The following is a 17,008-nucleotide window of genomic DNA, read 5'->3' as shown; positions in this document are numbered from 1 at the left end:
GGTCTTTGAATCTCCCAGAATCATGAGGGCATGGCCCATTGCCAGTTAATTCTGAGAGCAGCAGGCTCTTGAGCGGCAATAGCACAGCCCCCACCACCACCCATAAACCTTTCCCTAATATGTCATATTAGGATATTTATATATGGCTTGTTGAGCAGCATGGGGTGTAATGTATAGGTCGTTACTACTGCCTGGTTGGGGTTAGCGAAAGCTAATGGTCCGTTAAGCGTAATTTATTCTATATCACACATCCACACTCTCTCTCTCACACACACACCACAACTGCTGCAACCAGACTCTTATTTACTATTGCTAATACTGCTAAATTTAAACACTTGTCCCCCAATGCTCCCTTATCTGATACATGTGTAAATATTGGACTATAAATTGTGCCTTCCTGTATTATACTTATGCTAAAAGGTCTATTCTATTCTACTGAGCCATTTACTTTATGTTCATATTCTTAACTTGTATTATTTATTATTGTTGTTGATTGTCCAGATGGAAACTGCAAGTAAGCATTTCATTGGACCATGTGTATCCTGCACATGTGACTAATAAAAACTTGAAACTTGAAATTGAAACTATATATCATGTGATATAGTGAGTCAAGTACATTTAGATATTTGAAAGTATGTGTGAGGATTTACCAGAACTGCAACAATGTGTAATGTGAAATACTACCACAATTACTACGAAGAATAATAACAGTAATCAAAATAATGATAGTCATTATCATTAAATGATCATTGTTATATCTGTTCTTTAAAATCGTTCTACATGTTTTAATGTTGAGGCCATTGTGTTTTTTTTCTCTAGATGTTTCTGAGCAATAATAGGTTTCCATCAACCTGATGCCAGTTTTTCTTGACGTCATGCTCTGACAGTGTGTGTCCTCAATGAGAGACAAATAACGGATGATGAAGTGAACTCTGGCCGTCTGCTTCGACGGCCATGATGGATCTAATGTTGCTGTTGTCATTATTGAATATAGAACTCCCCTCTATCTGTGTGAAACTGAATCCTCTCCCTCTATATCAGTATTTACCAATGGATGATCAGTGACCCAAAAATAGAACCACAAAGAGTAAAATCATGCAGTGCCATTCTAGGTTAGCATATAAGACTGTTATAAAGCCGTTATAAGCATAATATGACACATATGACAAATGTACTCACAGTAATTATCATAACTGATCACCAGGAAACCTGGTACATGTTCTATACCCAACCAAACAAATGGCTGTTGGCTTGATTTTAGATTTTTTTTTAAATATTCCCTGCCCCTCAGGTCAATAGTACATTGCCCTCTGACCCTAACCCTATAAATTGAAGGGTCAAACAAGCAAACAAACAAAATGATAGCATTACGGAATGTCACAAGGTAAAGGAAACAGAGCAACTATTGTGACAAGGAATGAGGCCATAAGTAAACACAGCTTTCACAATTATTATATCATCACAATAACCTGCTCTTAAAGACATAAGACTGACAATGGGTGTTTATCACAGCCAGGTCTTTCTCAGGGCCTTTCATTAGGATAGGAGAGAGCCTGAGAGAAAACATCACTTAGACACTGACCACCTGACATTATAAGTACACTATTATATGGTTGTGTGTGTGTGTCTCTGTGTGCATATGTGTGTGTCTCTCTGTGTGCTTATGTGTGTCTCTCTGTGTGGGTATGTGTGTGCACATGTGTGTGTTTGTGTGCTTCACTGCCTCTCTGTGTATGTCTCTGTGTGTGTCTGTGTGTGTGTGTGTGTGTGTGTGTGTGTGTCTGTGTGTGTGTGTCTCTGTGTGTGTGTGTGTGTGTGTGAGTGTGTGTCTGTGTGTGTGTGTGTGTGTGTGTGTGTGTCTCTGTGTGTGTGTGTGTGTGTGTCTCTCTCTCTCGGTGTGTGTCTTGTTGTGTGTGTGTGTGTGTGTGTGTGTGTGTGTGTGTGTGTGTGTGTGTGTGTGTGTGTGTGTGTGTGTGTGTGTGTGTGTGTGTGTGTGTGTGTGTGTCTGTAATGGTATAATATTACCAACTACTGTCACCTATAGGCCTGTATCACCTCCCCTGAGGAAAACAATTTAGTCACAATGATAGCTCTGTCTCCTTGAGCTGGAACAAACATGGACATGCTGTAATCATGGGAAGAACAGTGTGCTGAGACATAAACAAGGCCAGGGAGCGACAGATTGTGGGAAAGTTCTCTGAATCAAAACACACAGCATGGACAGAGGATATTGTGGAGAACAGTCTGACCTCCTCCAGGTTTTTTGCAAGGAAGACAAAGGCAGTTCACTTCATTCTTTCAATGGGCATTGGGTTAATACTTGTTTTGTTATGCTTAGGGCTTCTGAAGTAGACTTGAACTGAAATAGAAACCTTTATGGTGTGGTGCCTTGAGGGGTAGAAACTTAACGGGTACCTTAAGACATGTAGTCAGCCTGGAACGTGCATGTTTATTAACCCATTACAGCCCTGTCTAAACTGGGGGAGGCGGTCTACTAAGCTATATGGAATTGTTTTAAGAATGTCAAACCAAAGATCATTTAGCTATTTGATTTTGAATTTTAAGACGCCTTGAAGTATAAAAATAAATAAAATATTATTTTTGGCACTAAACATTCTCCATATATACTTCCAACTGGTACTGGGGGACCTTCAGACAAGTATTGTGAGGCCTGTGGGTATCCTAGAGCAAAACAACCGACATGTACGTGTTTGTGAGATCATAATAGTTTTGTAGGCCAAACCGTTTGGACTCTACAGACGATTTTGTGAGAAGATCGATTTTCGGGATGTCTCATGGTCTGACAAACACTGCTCTAGCTCTGTCACCTTTCACCGCAGATGCGGAGGTGCGACATCGGCGGATGCGGTGGATTGAGACGCATACAATGCAAAACAACAGATCTCTCTAGCTTAAAATGACAGATTCTAATGGGGATTTTATCATTATGCTAATTAGATTTCCACAGGGGTGCGGACATCAACTCTAGGGGGTTTAAGGGTGTGGCTCACAGCTCATTCAACCAACAGACCATGGGTTCCATCCCCATCATCTCTCCTTCCTCCTGAAGTGTGCACTCGTTCACTGTTCTCCACAAGTTTAAAAGCATTGAATTGGTGTATGCTAGAGGGAGTTTACATTCAACAGTAATTTCCTTTCAAATCCATGAAAGGAAGTGAATAGGTCCACACGTTGGGAGAAAGGAGATGTTATTGGGACATAACCCATTGTCAGTGACTGTCTCCTTCATTTTGAGCAGGTCATACCAACTCCAGTCCTCCAGTACCCCCAACAGCACACATTTTAGTTGTAGCCTCTGACAAACTCACCTGATTTAACTCATTGAGGGCTCTATGATTAGTTGACAAGTTGAATCAGGTGTGCTTGTCCGGGGCTACAACAAAAATGTGAGCTGTTGGGGGTACTGGAGGACGAGTTAGGAAACATTGATTTAGAGGAGAGAACTGAAAGAGCAGGTAGCTCTGTTTGCACGTTTGTGTTGCTGAACATTTAAGTTGTATTAATTATTGATCCTTTAGGTTATAAACTTCATAGGCAATAAAGCTCTTTTGTTTTGAATTTACCCTGTCTCATGAGCATCTGTAATGGAAGCCTAAATTTGGTCAGTGGCAGCACTTCTCCCCCCGTGCTGACACAATTGCTTTAACCTGGCTTTATAGCTTAAAAATCTATGTCAAATTTTACCATGAATAACACAAAGCAAAATGACAAATCAAATGTGACTGCAGAGAGGGTTTAGACGGACAGTGGAATCTTGAGCAGGTTATATTATAGCGCACAGTACACCGTGGCTAAAAGCCTGAGTGAACAGAGATGAAACACCTGCAGGACAGCATCATCCATCTAAGAGTAATATTTTCCACCATTGTGACTCAATTTGACCTTGGTACAGAGTGCTCTCAAGGGGACTGTCTGCAGGCCTGCCTGGCCGGCCACAGAACTCACAAGATGGAGAGATGACACTATAAGAGGCTCCATGAAATGAATTGTAGCCCTCCCTCTAGTGTTCAGAGTATCTTGCTACTTATGTAATGCCTCATTCGTAAATCAACATCGGCCTGCTGGGAAACGGAATGCCGACTCAGTTCTGGATTTGGAAGTGTAAAATGGGTCCTTGTTATCTGGAATCTTTGGGACATCCCTACACCATTGAAGTTGAAATTTATAAAGGTTAAGGTAAGGGTAAAGGTTAGGATTAGGGTTCAGCAAGGGTTATGAATAAGGTTAGGGGTTATGGTTTAGGGTATGGACGTCCCACGGATCCCAGATAGCACTAACCGTGTTAAAATGGGCAGTAAGAAAGCAGGAATTCACTGCAGCTTCTAAATTTGTCTTGCTCCCAACATATGCTAGCATCAGTTGTGTGTTGCAAGCACTTAGCTAACAGTCATACTAATTTCTCTCCACTTTTAAAGCAGATTATTCCTCCTCTGTTGAGATTGTTGGGTGATGTCACCCATCCTTGCTACCTAATCTCTGTCCTCGCAGACTTGTGGACTGGGTTTGGGTGTTCCTTAAGCACTGATCTACAACATATTCAAATAGTGTCATATAGCTTTTATCTAATCACACACAAAGCTCTCCTACTGAGTAATATCTTAGTTCAATAGATGTCACAACACTTTGACCCTAAATGCCCAACACCTACAATTAGTAAGTCTACATGAACAAAAGTCATCAATTCTATTTGAATTTAACAGGACATGTAATTCATCACTGCCACGGTTGTTATTACAGTGAGGGAAAAAAGTATTTGATCCCCTGCTGATTTTGTACGTTTGCCCACTGACAAAGACATGATCAGTCTATAATTTTAATGGTAGGTTTATTTGAACAGTGAGAGACAGAATAACAACAACAAATCCAGAAAAACACATGTCAAAAATGTTATAAATTGATTTGCATTTTAATGAGGGAAATAAGTATTTGACCCCTCTGCAAAACATGACTTAGTACTTGGTGGCAAAACCCTTGTTGGCAATCACAGAGGTCAGACATTTCTTGTAGTTGGCCACCAAGTTTGCACACATCTCAAGAGGGATTTTGTCCCACTACTCTTTGCAGATCTTCTCCAAGTTATTAAGGTTTCGAGCCTGACGTTTGGCAACTCGAACCTTCAGCTCCCTCCACAGATTTTCTATGGGATTAAGGTCTGGAGACTGGCTAGGCCACTCCAGGACCTTAATGTGCTTCTTCTTGAGCCACTCCTTTGTTGCCTTGGCCGTGTGTTTTGGGTCATTGTCATGCTGGAATACCCATCCACGACCCATTTTCAGTGCCCTGGCTGAGGGAAGGAGGTTCTCACCAAGATTTGACGGTACATGGCCCTGTTCATTGTCCCCTTTGAGGCGGTGAAGTTGTCCTGTCCCCTTAGCAGAAAAACACCCCCAAAGCATAATGTTTCCACCTCCATGTTTGACGGTGGGGTTGGTGTTCTTGGGGTCATAGGAAGCATTCCTCCTCCTCCAAACACGGCAAGTTGAGTTGATGCCAAAGAGCTCGATTTTGGTCTCATCTGACCACAACACTTTCACCCAGTTCTCCTCTGAATCATTCAGATGTTCATTGGCAAACTTCAGACGGCCCTGTATATGTGCTTTCTTGAGCAGGGGGACCTTGCGGGCGCTGCAGGATTTCAGTCCTTCACGGCGTAGTGTGTTACCAATTGTTTTCTTGGTGACTATGGTCCCAGCTTCCTTAGGATCACTGCCAAGATCATCCCGTGTAGTTCTGGGCTGATTCCTTACCGTTCTCATGATCATTGCATGGAGCCCCAGGCCGAGGGAGATTGACAGTTATTTTGTGTTTCTTCCATTTGCGAATAATCGCACCAACTGTTGTCACCTTCTCACCAAGCTGCTTGGCGATGGTCTTGTAGCCCATTCCAGCCTTGTGTAGGTCTACAATCTTGTCAATGACATCTTTGGAGAGCTCTTTGGTCTTGGCCATGGTGGAGAGTTTGGAATCTGATTGATTGATTGCTTCTGTGGACAGGTGTCTTTTATACAGGTAACAAGCTGAGATTAGGAGCACTCCCTTTAAGAGTGTGCTCCTAATCTCAGCTCGTTACCTGTATAAAAGACACCTGGGAGCCAGAAATCTTTCTGATTGAGAGGGGGTCAAATACTTATTTCCCTCATTAAAATGCAAATCAATTTATAACATTTTTGACGTGTTTTTCTGGATTTTTTAGTTGTTGTTCTGTCTTTCACTGTTCAAATAAACCTACCATTAAAATTATAGACTGATCATTTATTTGTCAGTGGGCAAACATACAAAATCAGCAGGGGATCAAATACTTTTTTCCCTCACTGTATGAATATAGTGCTATTTCTATTGTTCTTATGACCATTTTGATTGTTTTATTTCACTAGTCCTGCATGTTGGAGCTCGAAGTCTAAGATTTTCACTGTACCCTGCAATCCCACCTGCAACCCTATACATGTGACTATTAAACATATTGCCATGGTTTCACCACTGAGCTGTGGCTTGTTTTCTTCCTGATAACACTCAGTATTTCACAACCTCATTTCAAAACGTACAGTATCTACATGAATACAGGATGTTAATCATTGGCATTTAACACAATGGTGTGTGCATGCGTGTGTGCTTCCTCTGTACCTTTGTTTGTGTCTGCTGTATATTCTGATAATATAATGCAGTGAATCGCTGTTCATACTGCGTCACACCCATGTCATCCTCCATTCTTATCACACCAATACCAAAATAAGACATCTTACACCATTATTCCATACAGCACTCTTGGAGGCCATGCACTGCCACCCCTTTCCCTGCAGTCTGCACCTCGGTGGCTGGTTATATGTAAAGGTCAGCGAAGGAGAAGCCTGGCACAGCACAGTCTGTTTTTCCACTGCAGATGAAATATTTACAGGAAGAGATCCTCCCCCCACCCCCACCCCCACCCCCAACCGCTCCCTGTCTTGTGGAGAGTGGATCTCCAGGCAGTGCAGACATTCACAGTCACAGTTCACTCTCATACTGACTGCAGAAGGAGAGGAATCCCATCACAACAAACAAATACTTCATAACGACGTCAGATCAAAAACAGTTATTACCATGCAACCACTAAGACTAGAGCATCACACCACAAATAATATATTTCTACTAGCGAACAAGCATAAACAATCAGAAAGTGTTATATTTCCGTGACACATTGATGACATGACACCCAAAACATACTGTCTACTGTCACTGCGAGTGGCCAGACAGTGTCCTACCCTGTGCCGTAAGCACCTGGTGATGAGTAATGTTCACCTGTCAGGTCAAGAAATCAATGCCGGTCACGAAGGTTCTGTTTATATTTTGAGTTTTCTGAGCTGTCAGCAGTAAGTTGCCCTGTAACAACAGATAGCCTACCCTGTAACAATGCCCAGTAACAATGGATAAACTAATAACTTGTCATAAGGTAACAACCTTTTCATATACAGTACCAGTCAAAAAAGTGTTAAACAAATCAAAATATATTTTATATTTGAGATTCTTCAAATAACCACCCTTTGCCTTGATGACAACTTTGCACACTCTTGGCATTCTCTCAAACAGCTTCACCTGGAATGCTTTTCCAACGGTCTTGAAGGAGTTCATACATATGCTGAGCACTTCTTGGCTGCTTTTCCTTCACTCTGCAGTCCGACTCATCCCAAACCATCTCAATTGGATTGAGGTCGGGGGATTGTGGAGGGTAAGTCATCTGATGCAGCACTCCATCACTCTCCTTCTTGGTCAAATGGCCCTTACACAGCCTGGAGGTGTGTTGGGTCATTGTCCTGTTGAAAAACAAATGATAGTCCCACTAAGCCCAAACCAGATGGGATGGTGTATCGCTGCAGAATGCTGTGATAGCCATGCTGGTTAAGTGTGCCTTGAATTCTAAATAAATCGCAGACAGTGTCACCAGCAAAGCACCCCCACACCATAACACCTCCTCCTCCATGCTTTACGGTGGGAAATATACATGCGGAGATCATCCGTTCACCCACACCGCGTCTCACAAAGACACGGCGGTTGGAACCAAAAACCTCCAATTTGGACTCCAGACCAAAGGACACATTTCCACCGGTCTAATGTCCATTGCTCATGTTTCTTGGCCCAAGCAAGTCTCTTCTTCCTATTGTTGTCCTTTAGTAGTGGTTTCTTTGCAGCAATTCGACCATGAATGCCTGATTCACACAGTCTCCTCTGAACAGTTGATGCTGAGATGTGTCTGTTACAGTGAGGGAAAAAAGTATTTGATCCCCTGCTGATTTTGTACATTTGCCCACTGACAATGAAATGATCAGTCTATAATTTTAATGGTAGATTTATTTGAACATTGAGAGACAGAATAACAACAAAAAATCCAGAAAAACGCATGTCAAAAATGTTATAAATTGATTTGCAATTTAATGAGGGAAATAAGTATTTGACCCCTCTGCAAAACATGACTTAGTACTTGGTGGCAAAACCCTTGTTGGCAATCACAGAGGTCAGACGTTTCTTGTAGTTGGCCACCAGGTTTGCACACATCTCAGGAGGGATTTTGTCCCACTCCACTTCGCAGATCTTCTCCAAGTCATTAAAGTTTCGAGGCTGACGTTTGGCAACTTGAACCTTCAGCTCCCTCCACAGATTTTCTATGGGATTAAGGTCTGGAGACTGGCAAGGTCACTCCAGGACCTTAATGTGCTTCTTATTGAGCCACTCCTTTATTGCCTTGGCCGTGTGTTTTGGGTAATTGTCATGCTGGAACACCCATCCACAACCCATTTTCAGTGCCCTGGCTGAGGGAAGGAGGTTCTCACCCAAGATTTGACGGTATATGACCCCGTCCATCATCCCTTCGATACGGTGAAGTTGTCCTGTCCCCTTAGCAGAAAAACACCCCCAAAGCATAATGTTTCCACCTCCATGTCTGACGGTGGGGATGGTGTTCTTGGGGTCATAGGCAGCATTCCTCCTCCTCCAAACATGGCGAGTTGAGTTGATGCCAAAGAGCTCAATTTTGGTCTCATCTGACCACAACACTTTCACCCAGTTCTCCTCTGAATCATTCAGATGTTCATTGGCAAACTTCAGACGGCCCTGTATATGTGCTTTCTTGAGCAGGGGGACCTTGCGGGCGCTGCAGGATTTCAGTCCTTCACGGCGTAGTGTGTTACCAATTGTTTTCTTGGTGACTATGGTCCCAGCTGCCTTGAGATCATTGACAAGATCCTCCCGTGTAGTTCTGGGCTGATTCCTCATCGTTCTCATGATCATTGCAACTCCACGAGGTGAGATCTTGCATGGAGCCCCCAGGCCAAGGGAGATTGACAGTTCTTTTGTGTTTCTTCCATTTGCGAATAATCGCACCAACTGTTGTCACCTTCTCACCAAGCTGCTTGGCGATGGTCTTGTAGCCCATTCCAGCCTTGTGTAGGTCTACAATCTTGTCCCTGACATCCTTGGAGAGCACTTTGGTCTTGGCCATGGTGGAGAGTTTGGAATCTGATTGATTGATTGCTTCTGTGGACAGGTGTCTTTTATACAGGTAACGAGCTGAGATTAGGAGCACTCCCTTTAAGAGTGTGCTCCTAATCTCAGCTCATTACCTGTATAAAAGACACCTGGGAGCCAGAAATCTTTCTGATTGAGAGGGGGTCAAATACTTATTTCCCTCATTAAAATGCAAATCAATTTATAACATTTTTGACATGCGTTTTTCTGGATTTTTTTGTTGTTATTCTGTCTCTCACTGTTCAAATAAACCTAGCATTAAAATTATAGACTGATAATTTCTTTGTCAGTGGGCAAACGTACAAAATCAGCAGGGGATCAAATACTTTTTTCCCTCACTGTACTTGAACTCTGTGAAGCATTTATTTGGGCTGCAATTTCTGAGGCTGGTAACTCTTATGAACTTATCCTCTTCAGCAGAGGTAACTCTGGGTCTTCCTTTCCTGTGGCGGTCCTCATGAGAGCCAGTTTCATAATAGCGCTTGATGGTTTTTGCGACTGCACTTGAAGAAACTTTCAAAGTTTTTGACATTTTCCATATTGACTGACCTTCGTGTCTAAAGGTAATGATGGACTGTCGCTTCTCTTTGTTAATTTGAGCTGCTATTGCCATAATATGGACTTGGTCGTTTACCAAATAGGGATATCTTCTGTATACCCCCCCTACCTTGTCACAACACAACTGATTTGCTCAAACGCATTAAGAAGGAAAGAAATTCCACAAATTAACTTTTAAGAAGGCACGCCTGTTAATTGAAATGCATTCCAGGTGACTACCTCAAGAAGCTGGTTGAGAGAATGCCAAGACTGTGCAAAGCTGTCATCAAGGCAAAGGGTGACTATTTGAAGAATCTCAAATATAAAATACATTTTGATTAGTTTAACACTTTTTTGGTTACTACATGATTCCATATGTGTTATTTCATAGTTGTGATGTCTTCACTATTATTCTACAATGTAGAAAATAGTAAAAATAAAGAAAAACCCTTGAATGAGTAGGTGTGTCCAAACTTTTGACTGGTGCTGTGTATATATAGGTATACATATATACACAGTCTATTAACACAAAACACTTAAAATTAAAACAAACATTTTGTGTCATTATCTCACACGTGTTTTCCCTGGTGGTTAAGACGTGGAAAGGAAAGCCACCATTTTCGTAGAATGACCCATGTGCCCATCCTCAGAATGTAAATGCAGGAAATGATTCATTGTATTATGGTCCTGTCTTCGTTTATATGGCAACAGTGACAGTGAGTCACTCAGTGTATGCACTAATCCTCAGAATTTTGGTTCCAACTGCCATGTCTTTGTGAGACGTAAAGTAGATGAACGGATGATCTCTGCATGTGTGGTTCCCACCGTGAAGCACGGAGGAGGAGGTGTGATGGTGTGGAGGTGCTTTGCTGGTGACACTGTCTGTGATTTATTTAGAATTCAAGGCACACTTAACCAGCATGGCTACCACAGCATTCTGCAGCGATACGCCATCACATCTGGTTTGCGCTTAGGGGGACTATAATTTGTTTTTCAACAGGACAATGACCAAACACACCTCCAGGCTGTGTAAGGGCTTTTTGACCAAGAAGGAGAGTGATGGAGTGCTGCATCAGATGACCTGGCCTCCACAATCACCTGACCTCAACCCAATTGAGATGGTTTGGGATGAGTTGGACCGCAGAGTGAAGGAAAAGCAGCCAACAAGTGCTCAGCATATGTGGGAACTCCTTCAAGACTGTTGGAAAAGTGTTCCAGGTGAAGCTGGTTGAGAGAATGCCAAGAGTGTACAAAGCTGTCATCAAGGCAAAGGGTGGCTACTTTGAAGAACACTTTTTTGGTAACTACATTTACATTTTACATTTTAGTCATTTAGCAGACACTCTTATCCAGAGCGACTTACAGTTAGTGAGTACATTATTCCATATGTATTATTTCATAGTTTTGATGTCTTCACTATTATTCTACAATGTAGAAAATAGTAAAAATAAAGAAAAATTCTTGAATGAGTAGGTGTGTCCAAACTTTTGACTGGTACTGTATATTTATAGTACAACATGCTCATTACCATGAAATTGGCTTGTCCCACACCCTAGGGTCATGAATGAGTCGTGGTTTAGTGACATATTTTGAGTAAAAATATATATTTTTCTCTGACTTTAAATGTAATAATACAAAATAAAGTATTTAGTGGAATACTTAAACTAAAATATCAACTATATATTATAATTTACAGGGAATAGCTGTCCCTCAATTTCATGTCACTTGTGTTACCCCATTATAAAGACCACACATCTTTGCCAACTTCTTCCTGGGTCAAAGGTTCATTGGAGGCAGGGCTGTTTTGAAAAGAACATGATGGGTCTGCACTCTCTCTTCATATGTTAGCAATTTGAAGATTAAGATTTAGCATGAAATTACCAAATTAAAGACATGCTCTGGAACTTTGGCAACTAGTATTTTTATTTTTTTTAAACCTCCCGCTTTTGAGCTGGATGTGCCAATGTGTAGTTCATTTATGAATAATCTATGAGCAGAATTATGATTTGACCTAGATTAGCCACAAAATCCCTAGTTTGAAAGCGACTGTTTCTGGAAGCTGTGCAATGACATTTTCCCTACATTTCCACCCATGCAATTAGAGTTTCAGACAATGAGCTTCAGCCCCTCTCCATTTGAGTAACAGCTAGCAAGATGCACACAACACAGCGAGAGAGAGAGCAATGACACACTGGGGACCACTTTTGGCTCGTGAGCGCTACTTTCAGAACTACTGGCTAGAAAGTAGACAAAGAAGTACCGGAGAATGTCTTTAAGATGTGTCACTAGTGTTACAGTTTATAGTAAAGGGAAAGGAAAGTTCAGTAAAACAATTTACAAACACAGCTGTAGCTCGGCCACCTTCCACCGCAGATGCGGAAGGACGACATTGGCGGATGTGATGGATTGAGACGCAGCCCATGCAAAAAGCCAGATATTTTGATCTTAAATTGACAGATTTTAAGGATTACGGGATTTATTTAAGAAGTGTGGTTTGAGCTACTGTGGCCGACATCTTAGCTATGCCATCTTACCTGCAAATTTGCATATTGTTTAAAGTAAATTATTACTAATCAAAACGTCTTAATATTATCATTAACCTTTTCTGTCCTTGATTATATATGCAAATTAAATAGTCAAATTACATGGTGCAAAGCCTGAATTGTCATTAAAATATAGGTAACACTAATGACAAAAAGGGAACACAATATTTTTTTTAATGTAATGTAGTAACAAATATTAAAATGCATTAAGCTGTCATTTATGGTGATTTACAATGTTAAGGGGTGTTAATTATTATCTGACTAAGTTTTGGTAAAAAAAGGTCAAAAAGCCACCATTTTCATGGAACGACCACTAAGTGGCTCACGGTTGCCATATAAACAAAGACAGGACCATTAAACCATTGTGTCATACTGGCCCCGAAAGACAAACATGGCCCTGACATACGGTACCCATCTACTCAGACAGAGCAAGTGTGTCAGTAAACAAAGCAAGTGTGTCGTGACCCCACCCCCACAACGGCACACGGACACATTCACAGGAGTCTTACTCAACTTATTTTATTTACAGGAGCCACGTATGCAAATGCATTGTTGTTTTCTTCCATATCATTTCAGACACCGGTAATACACAATTCTCTTGGCCTTTTTCACATGAAGAGTGGACTAACCAGAGATATGGAAGCCATTCTCAATCTAAAGGCCAGATGCTTGGATGATGAGTCATCATTGATATTTAATTCCAAATCCCTTAGAAAAATATAACAAATAAATTAGAACGTTCTACGACTTTCTCCCCTCTTTCAGGATGTTGGTTGAAGTAAACGGTGGATACACTTGCAGTAGAGAATTGTGGAAAAGACAAAGGTGAGGACAGAGTATGGGAAAATCTATTAAAACACCTCCTACCAGAATATATAGGTACAGTGCTAGCAAGAAAGAGATCAAACAAAATGGCATAACAAAAATATTTTTACTACAACATAACATTTACAGATGTATTTTTCATAGAAAATCAGTACAGAAGCCACACAAGCCTGTGAGGATCTCAGCAATGAAGTGACGATGATATTGTTTCGTGCCTCGTTGTTTCATGTCAGAATTGGGTGTGCATTTCCCCCCATCCCCACCCCAAAAGTAATACTTCTCAGTATCAATACGGAGCAAACTTGTTTGAACAGTCATGTTCTGGGCTTGGTTAAGTACATGCTTTTAATGAAGTATCATAGGAGAAAAAGAGACATTTGACAAAATCGACATTAAAAGAAAATGAAAAGAACACCTTTCTCCACAGAAGGACGTCGTAACCGACACCCCCACCTCCCTAAACTGAGCTTCCGCCAAGGGCTTGCAAACACAGGGCTTCCGAACCCACAACGTTAACTGTCTGAGGGAAACAAAGGTTACGCTAAATTCAACAAGGGGCTAGGCGGCATAACCTCAAGTGGACATTTCTCAAATGGGTGGGTACCTGGTGGCTGTGTCACCAACTCCCCCAGTTTATTGACCTTTGACTAAACTGACCCGTTCTATGACTGTGGGTCCAGGGCGATTTCCTGTGTTTGCAACCCCTCGGTGGTGGGCCGAGACTTGTCGTTCACCCCCCCAGTGGAGAAACAGAAAGCTGTGGTTGGGCATCAGCCTCTGTCCATGCATTCGAGCGGTGAGCAGGGACAAAGACAAAACACATTGCTATGTGTCATAAAATCACCAGAGGTCTGCAGTAGTCTCGTTTTCTTTTAAATATATTCTTTACTGTTTTTTTGCTTGCTTTTATCTTGTTTTTTGTCTAAGACTGTGTCCTTTAAATGCAAATAAAGGAGATCATCTTGGTTGTGTTTACATCCAGCGCCCGTCTGCTTTCTTCTATACCTCAATGCTGTTTCCCGCGTAAAGCCTGGTCCATGTCCGAGCTGCAATGTGCACAGAGAGGGGGTTCATTAACTACCGGTATTAGCATTCTTCTTGAAGGAATGTCTTGCCATCTCTGAATTGATTTGACCTGCAGTGGCACTTTAGGAGGCTGAAGTGAAGAGCACTACAAGAGCAGTAAGTCATTGGTTCCTTCTCACACTCACTGCCTTTGTTTAAAACTAGGCTTTGTTCACATTCAGAGATGGGTAATCTTGATCAGAGGATGCAATAGAATTTAAATGCCAAGGGGTGAGACAATTTAAACTGGGTTCACTTCAAACATGAACATGACACACACGAGCCATCTCTCACCTGTCTCAATGGCTTGGGCTTCGTTTGATTTCCACTGCTCTGCAACATCGTTTGCAAGTGGGTCATCAGGGTTAGGAGCGCTTAATAATGCTTGGATTGATAGCAGCACTGTGCGGATCTGCAAGGCTGGGGACCACTTATCTGTGAGAGAAAAGGAAAATGGTGGAGGAAGGAGTCATACTTTGAGTCAGGACATGACTGTGACAGTGATGATAATTGTGAAATCTGGATAACTCACCTTTCAAGATGTCTAGGCATATCCTACCCAGCTTGTCCACATTGGGATGGTAGATTTTGGTCATGAATCGCACTTTGGGAGCTGCCATGGGATATTCTTCTGGCAGAAAGAGTTCAAGTTTAAAGGTGCCTCCTTCGAAAGGGGAGTCCTGGGGTCCTGAAATCACCACATGGAAGTAGCGTGCATTCGCCTCATCAGGCTCTGCCTTTATTCCAGGAACGGGTTCGGCCAGCAAACGCTGAGTCTCCTGAACACGGACAGAGATACAGATAGAGACATGCAGGTAGATAGACAGACAAACACATGCAAACATAAACAGGAAGACAAGCAGAATGTGACACACATGCAGCGAGACAGATAAGCACAAACAACCAGATGTCAGGTCATTTACATTTTAGTCATTTAGCAGACGCTCTTATCCAGAGCGACTTACAGTTAGTGAGTGCATACATTTTATTTTATTTTTCATACTGGCCCCCCGTGGGAATCGAAACCAACAACCCTGGCGTTGCAAGCGCCATGCTCTACCAACTGAGCTACAGGTCAGGGTCGATAGTAACCAAGGTTTTGGACAACTATGTTTTGATGCAAGGACAGCCATCCACACATTCAAGCTCAGGTTTGACATTTTGTTTCAGAACTTTTTAGGGCCAATGTACAATCACTCTGTCTTGTCTCTTTCAAGAGCAAGTAATGGTGACTCACCCAGTGTTTTAGATCCTCAGCTAAGAGCTCATATGATACATGCCTGGAGGTGAACTAGATGCAAAGTCTGTTTTTTGTGAAATATGTCTGAGGCCTAGTCATAATGTCCGGTGAGAACCAACATGTAACATCTTCATGGTATGATGGTCATTTTGATGGAAATAAATATATTATCAATAACTATCTAATAGAACTCACTGATAGGCCTATGTCCACTATAACACCCACTGAAACTGTTTGTCTTGTCAAAGTAAGTTAGGCTAGTTGAGTAGGCTGATCATTGAATGTTTCTGCCAAACATTTGTTTTTGCAGCCACCTAGTATGTGTATGACAAACTATTGTCCCATGTCGCCTCATTCATTTGTGACACAGAACTCCTGCAAGACCAACAAGATCTCGCTCATTGGGCCTGGACACAGTTTGAGAGAAATACCTGCACTACCACCGGCTTCTCTACTATTGCCGAGTTAGCTTTGCTACCCAAAGCACTTTCAAACACAGTAAACCAAGCAAGTAAATGTGAGAGTTTATAATACATACTCTGGAGTCCAGCAGTAAGTTCCATCAATATCTAACTAGCTAAATTAGCTAGCTGTATGTATGTAGCTAACGTTAGCTAGCTAGCAGTGCCAGCCGAGTGTCACTGTGTTCAGATCGCTAACTTGAGAGACCATAGCAAGGTTATTTCAATACATGTACAATAAGAAAATTATTAATTTCAACACAAATAGGCAATTAAGCAGAATCGGGCCATATTTAGCGGAAAGAGTAATACATTTGACCCAAAGTTCCACTGATTTGGGGCTGAGCCTGAGACATACAGTCCCTAGCTAACGGAAGTAGTTAGCTAGCAAATACATGGCAATGCACGTGCCGAGTCCTAGTTTTTCTTCTGAACTCAAAGGGGACCGAACTACCGCTTGTGAGCTATTTATCGCATGGGGTTTTTTGGAATTACCTTTATAATCCTGCGGGGTAGTCCTGCCATTTTGTTTTACTGTATACAGTATTTATGTATGTTCACTCCTTCGCCGTCGACGCACACGCCTTCCTGTGAATGGTGTTGGCCTCTAACGGGATTGTGAATGCTGGGAAATGTATTTTGGTCAACGACTAAGCGTTAACATATTTCAATTTAACGAACTACATGTCCCAAGAGTGGGTGCTTTCTAAATCTGAGAGAAAAGACTAGAAATATGAACGTACTCTTTGTCATTTATTTGAATCCCATACATTTGAAAGACATGGACTGAATTGAAATGATCGTAAAAATTGACAGTTATC

General features: G+C 41.8%; 1 protein-coding gene across 1 annotated transcript; it reads right to left on the bottom strand.

The window, feature by feature from the left end:
• Positions 1-13,099: 13,099 nt before the first annotated feature.
• On the bottom strand, positions 13,100-16,792 carry LOC121543474 (ubiquitin-conjugating enzyme E2 N-like). Its single transcript, XM_041853345.1, has 4 exons — positions 16,683-16,792; positions 15,019-15,265; positions 14,781-14,921; positions 13,100-14,467 (listed from the first exon to the last, which is right to left on the bottom strand). The coding sequence occupies exons 1-4, from the start codon at positions 16,710-16,712 to the stop codon at positions 14,421-14,423; spliced, it is 465 nt and encodes a 154-aa protein (XP_041709279.1). The 5' UTR covers positions 16,713-16,792; the 3' UTR covers positions 13,100-14,420.
• Between the last annotated feature and the right edge of the window lie 216 nt (positions 16,793-17,008).

The sequence above is a fragment of the Coregonus clupeaformis genome, unplaced genomic scaffold, assembly GCF_020615455.1.
Source record: "Coregonus clupeaformis isolate EN_2021a unplaced genomic scaffold, ASM2061545v1 scaf1690, whole genome shotgun sequence".
Classification (NCBI taxonomy): Eukaryota; Metazoa; Chordata; class Actinopteri; order Salmoniformes; family Salmonidae; genus Coregonus; species Coregonus clupeaformis.
Note: the sequence above shows the minus strand (reverse complement) of the source record. Positions and strands in the feature narration are given on the sequence as shown.

Excerpts from the sequence above, each read along its gene's own strand:
- LOC121543474 (XM_041853345.1), bottom strand. The coding sequence starts at position 16,712 with ATGGCAGGACTACCCCGCAGGATTATAAAG. Across the intron at positions 15,266-16,682 it reads TACCCCGCAGGATTATAAAG|GAGACTCAGCGTTTGCTGGC; the intron begins GTAATTCCAAAA and ends GTCCGTGTTCAG. Across the intron at positions 14,922-15,018 it reads ATGCCTAGACATCTTGAAAG|ATAAGTGGTCCCCAGCCTTG; the intron begins GTGAGTTATCCA and ends TTTCTCTCACAG.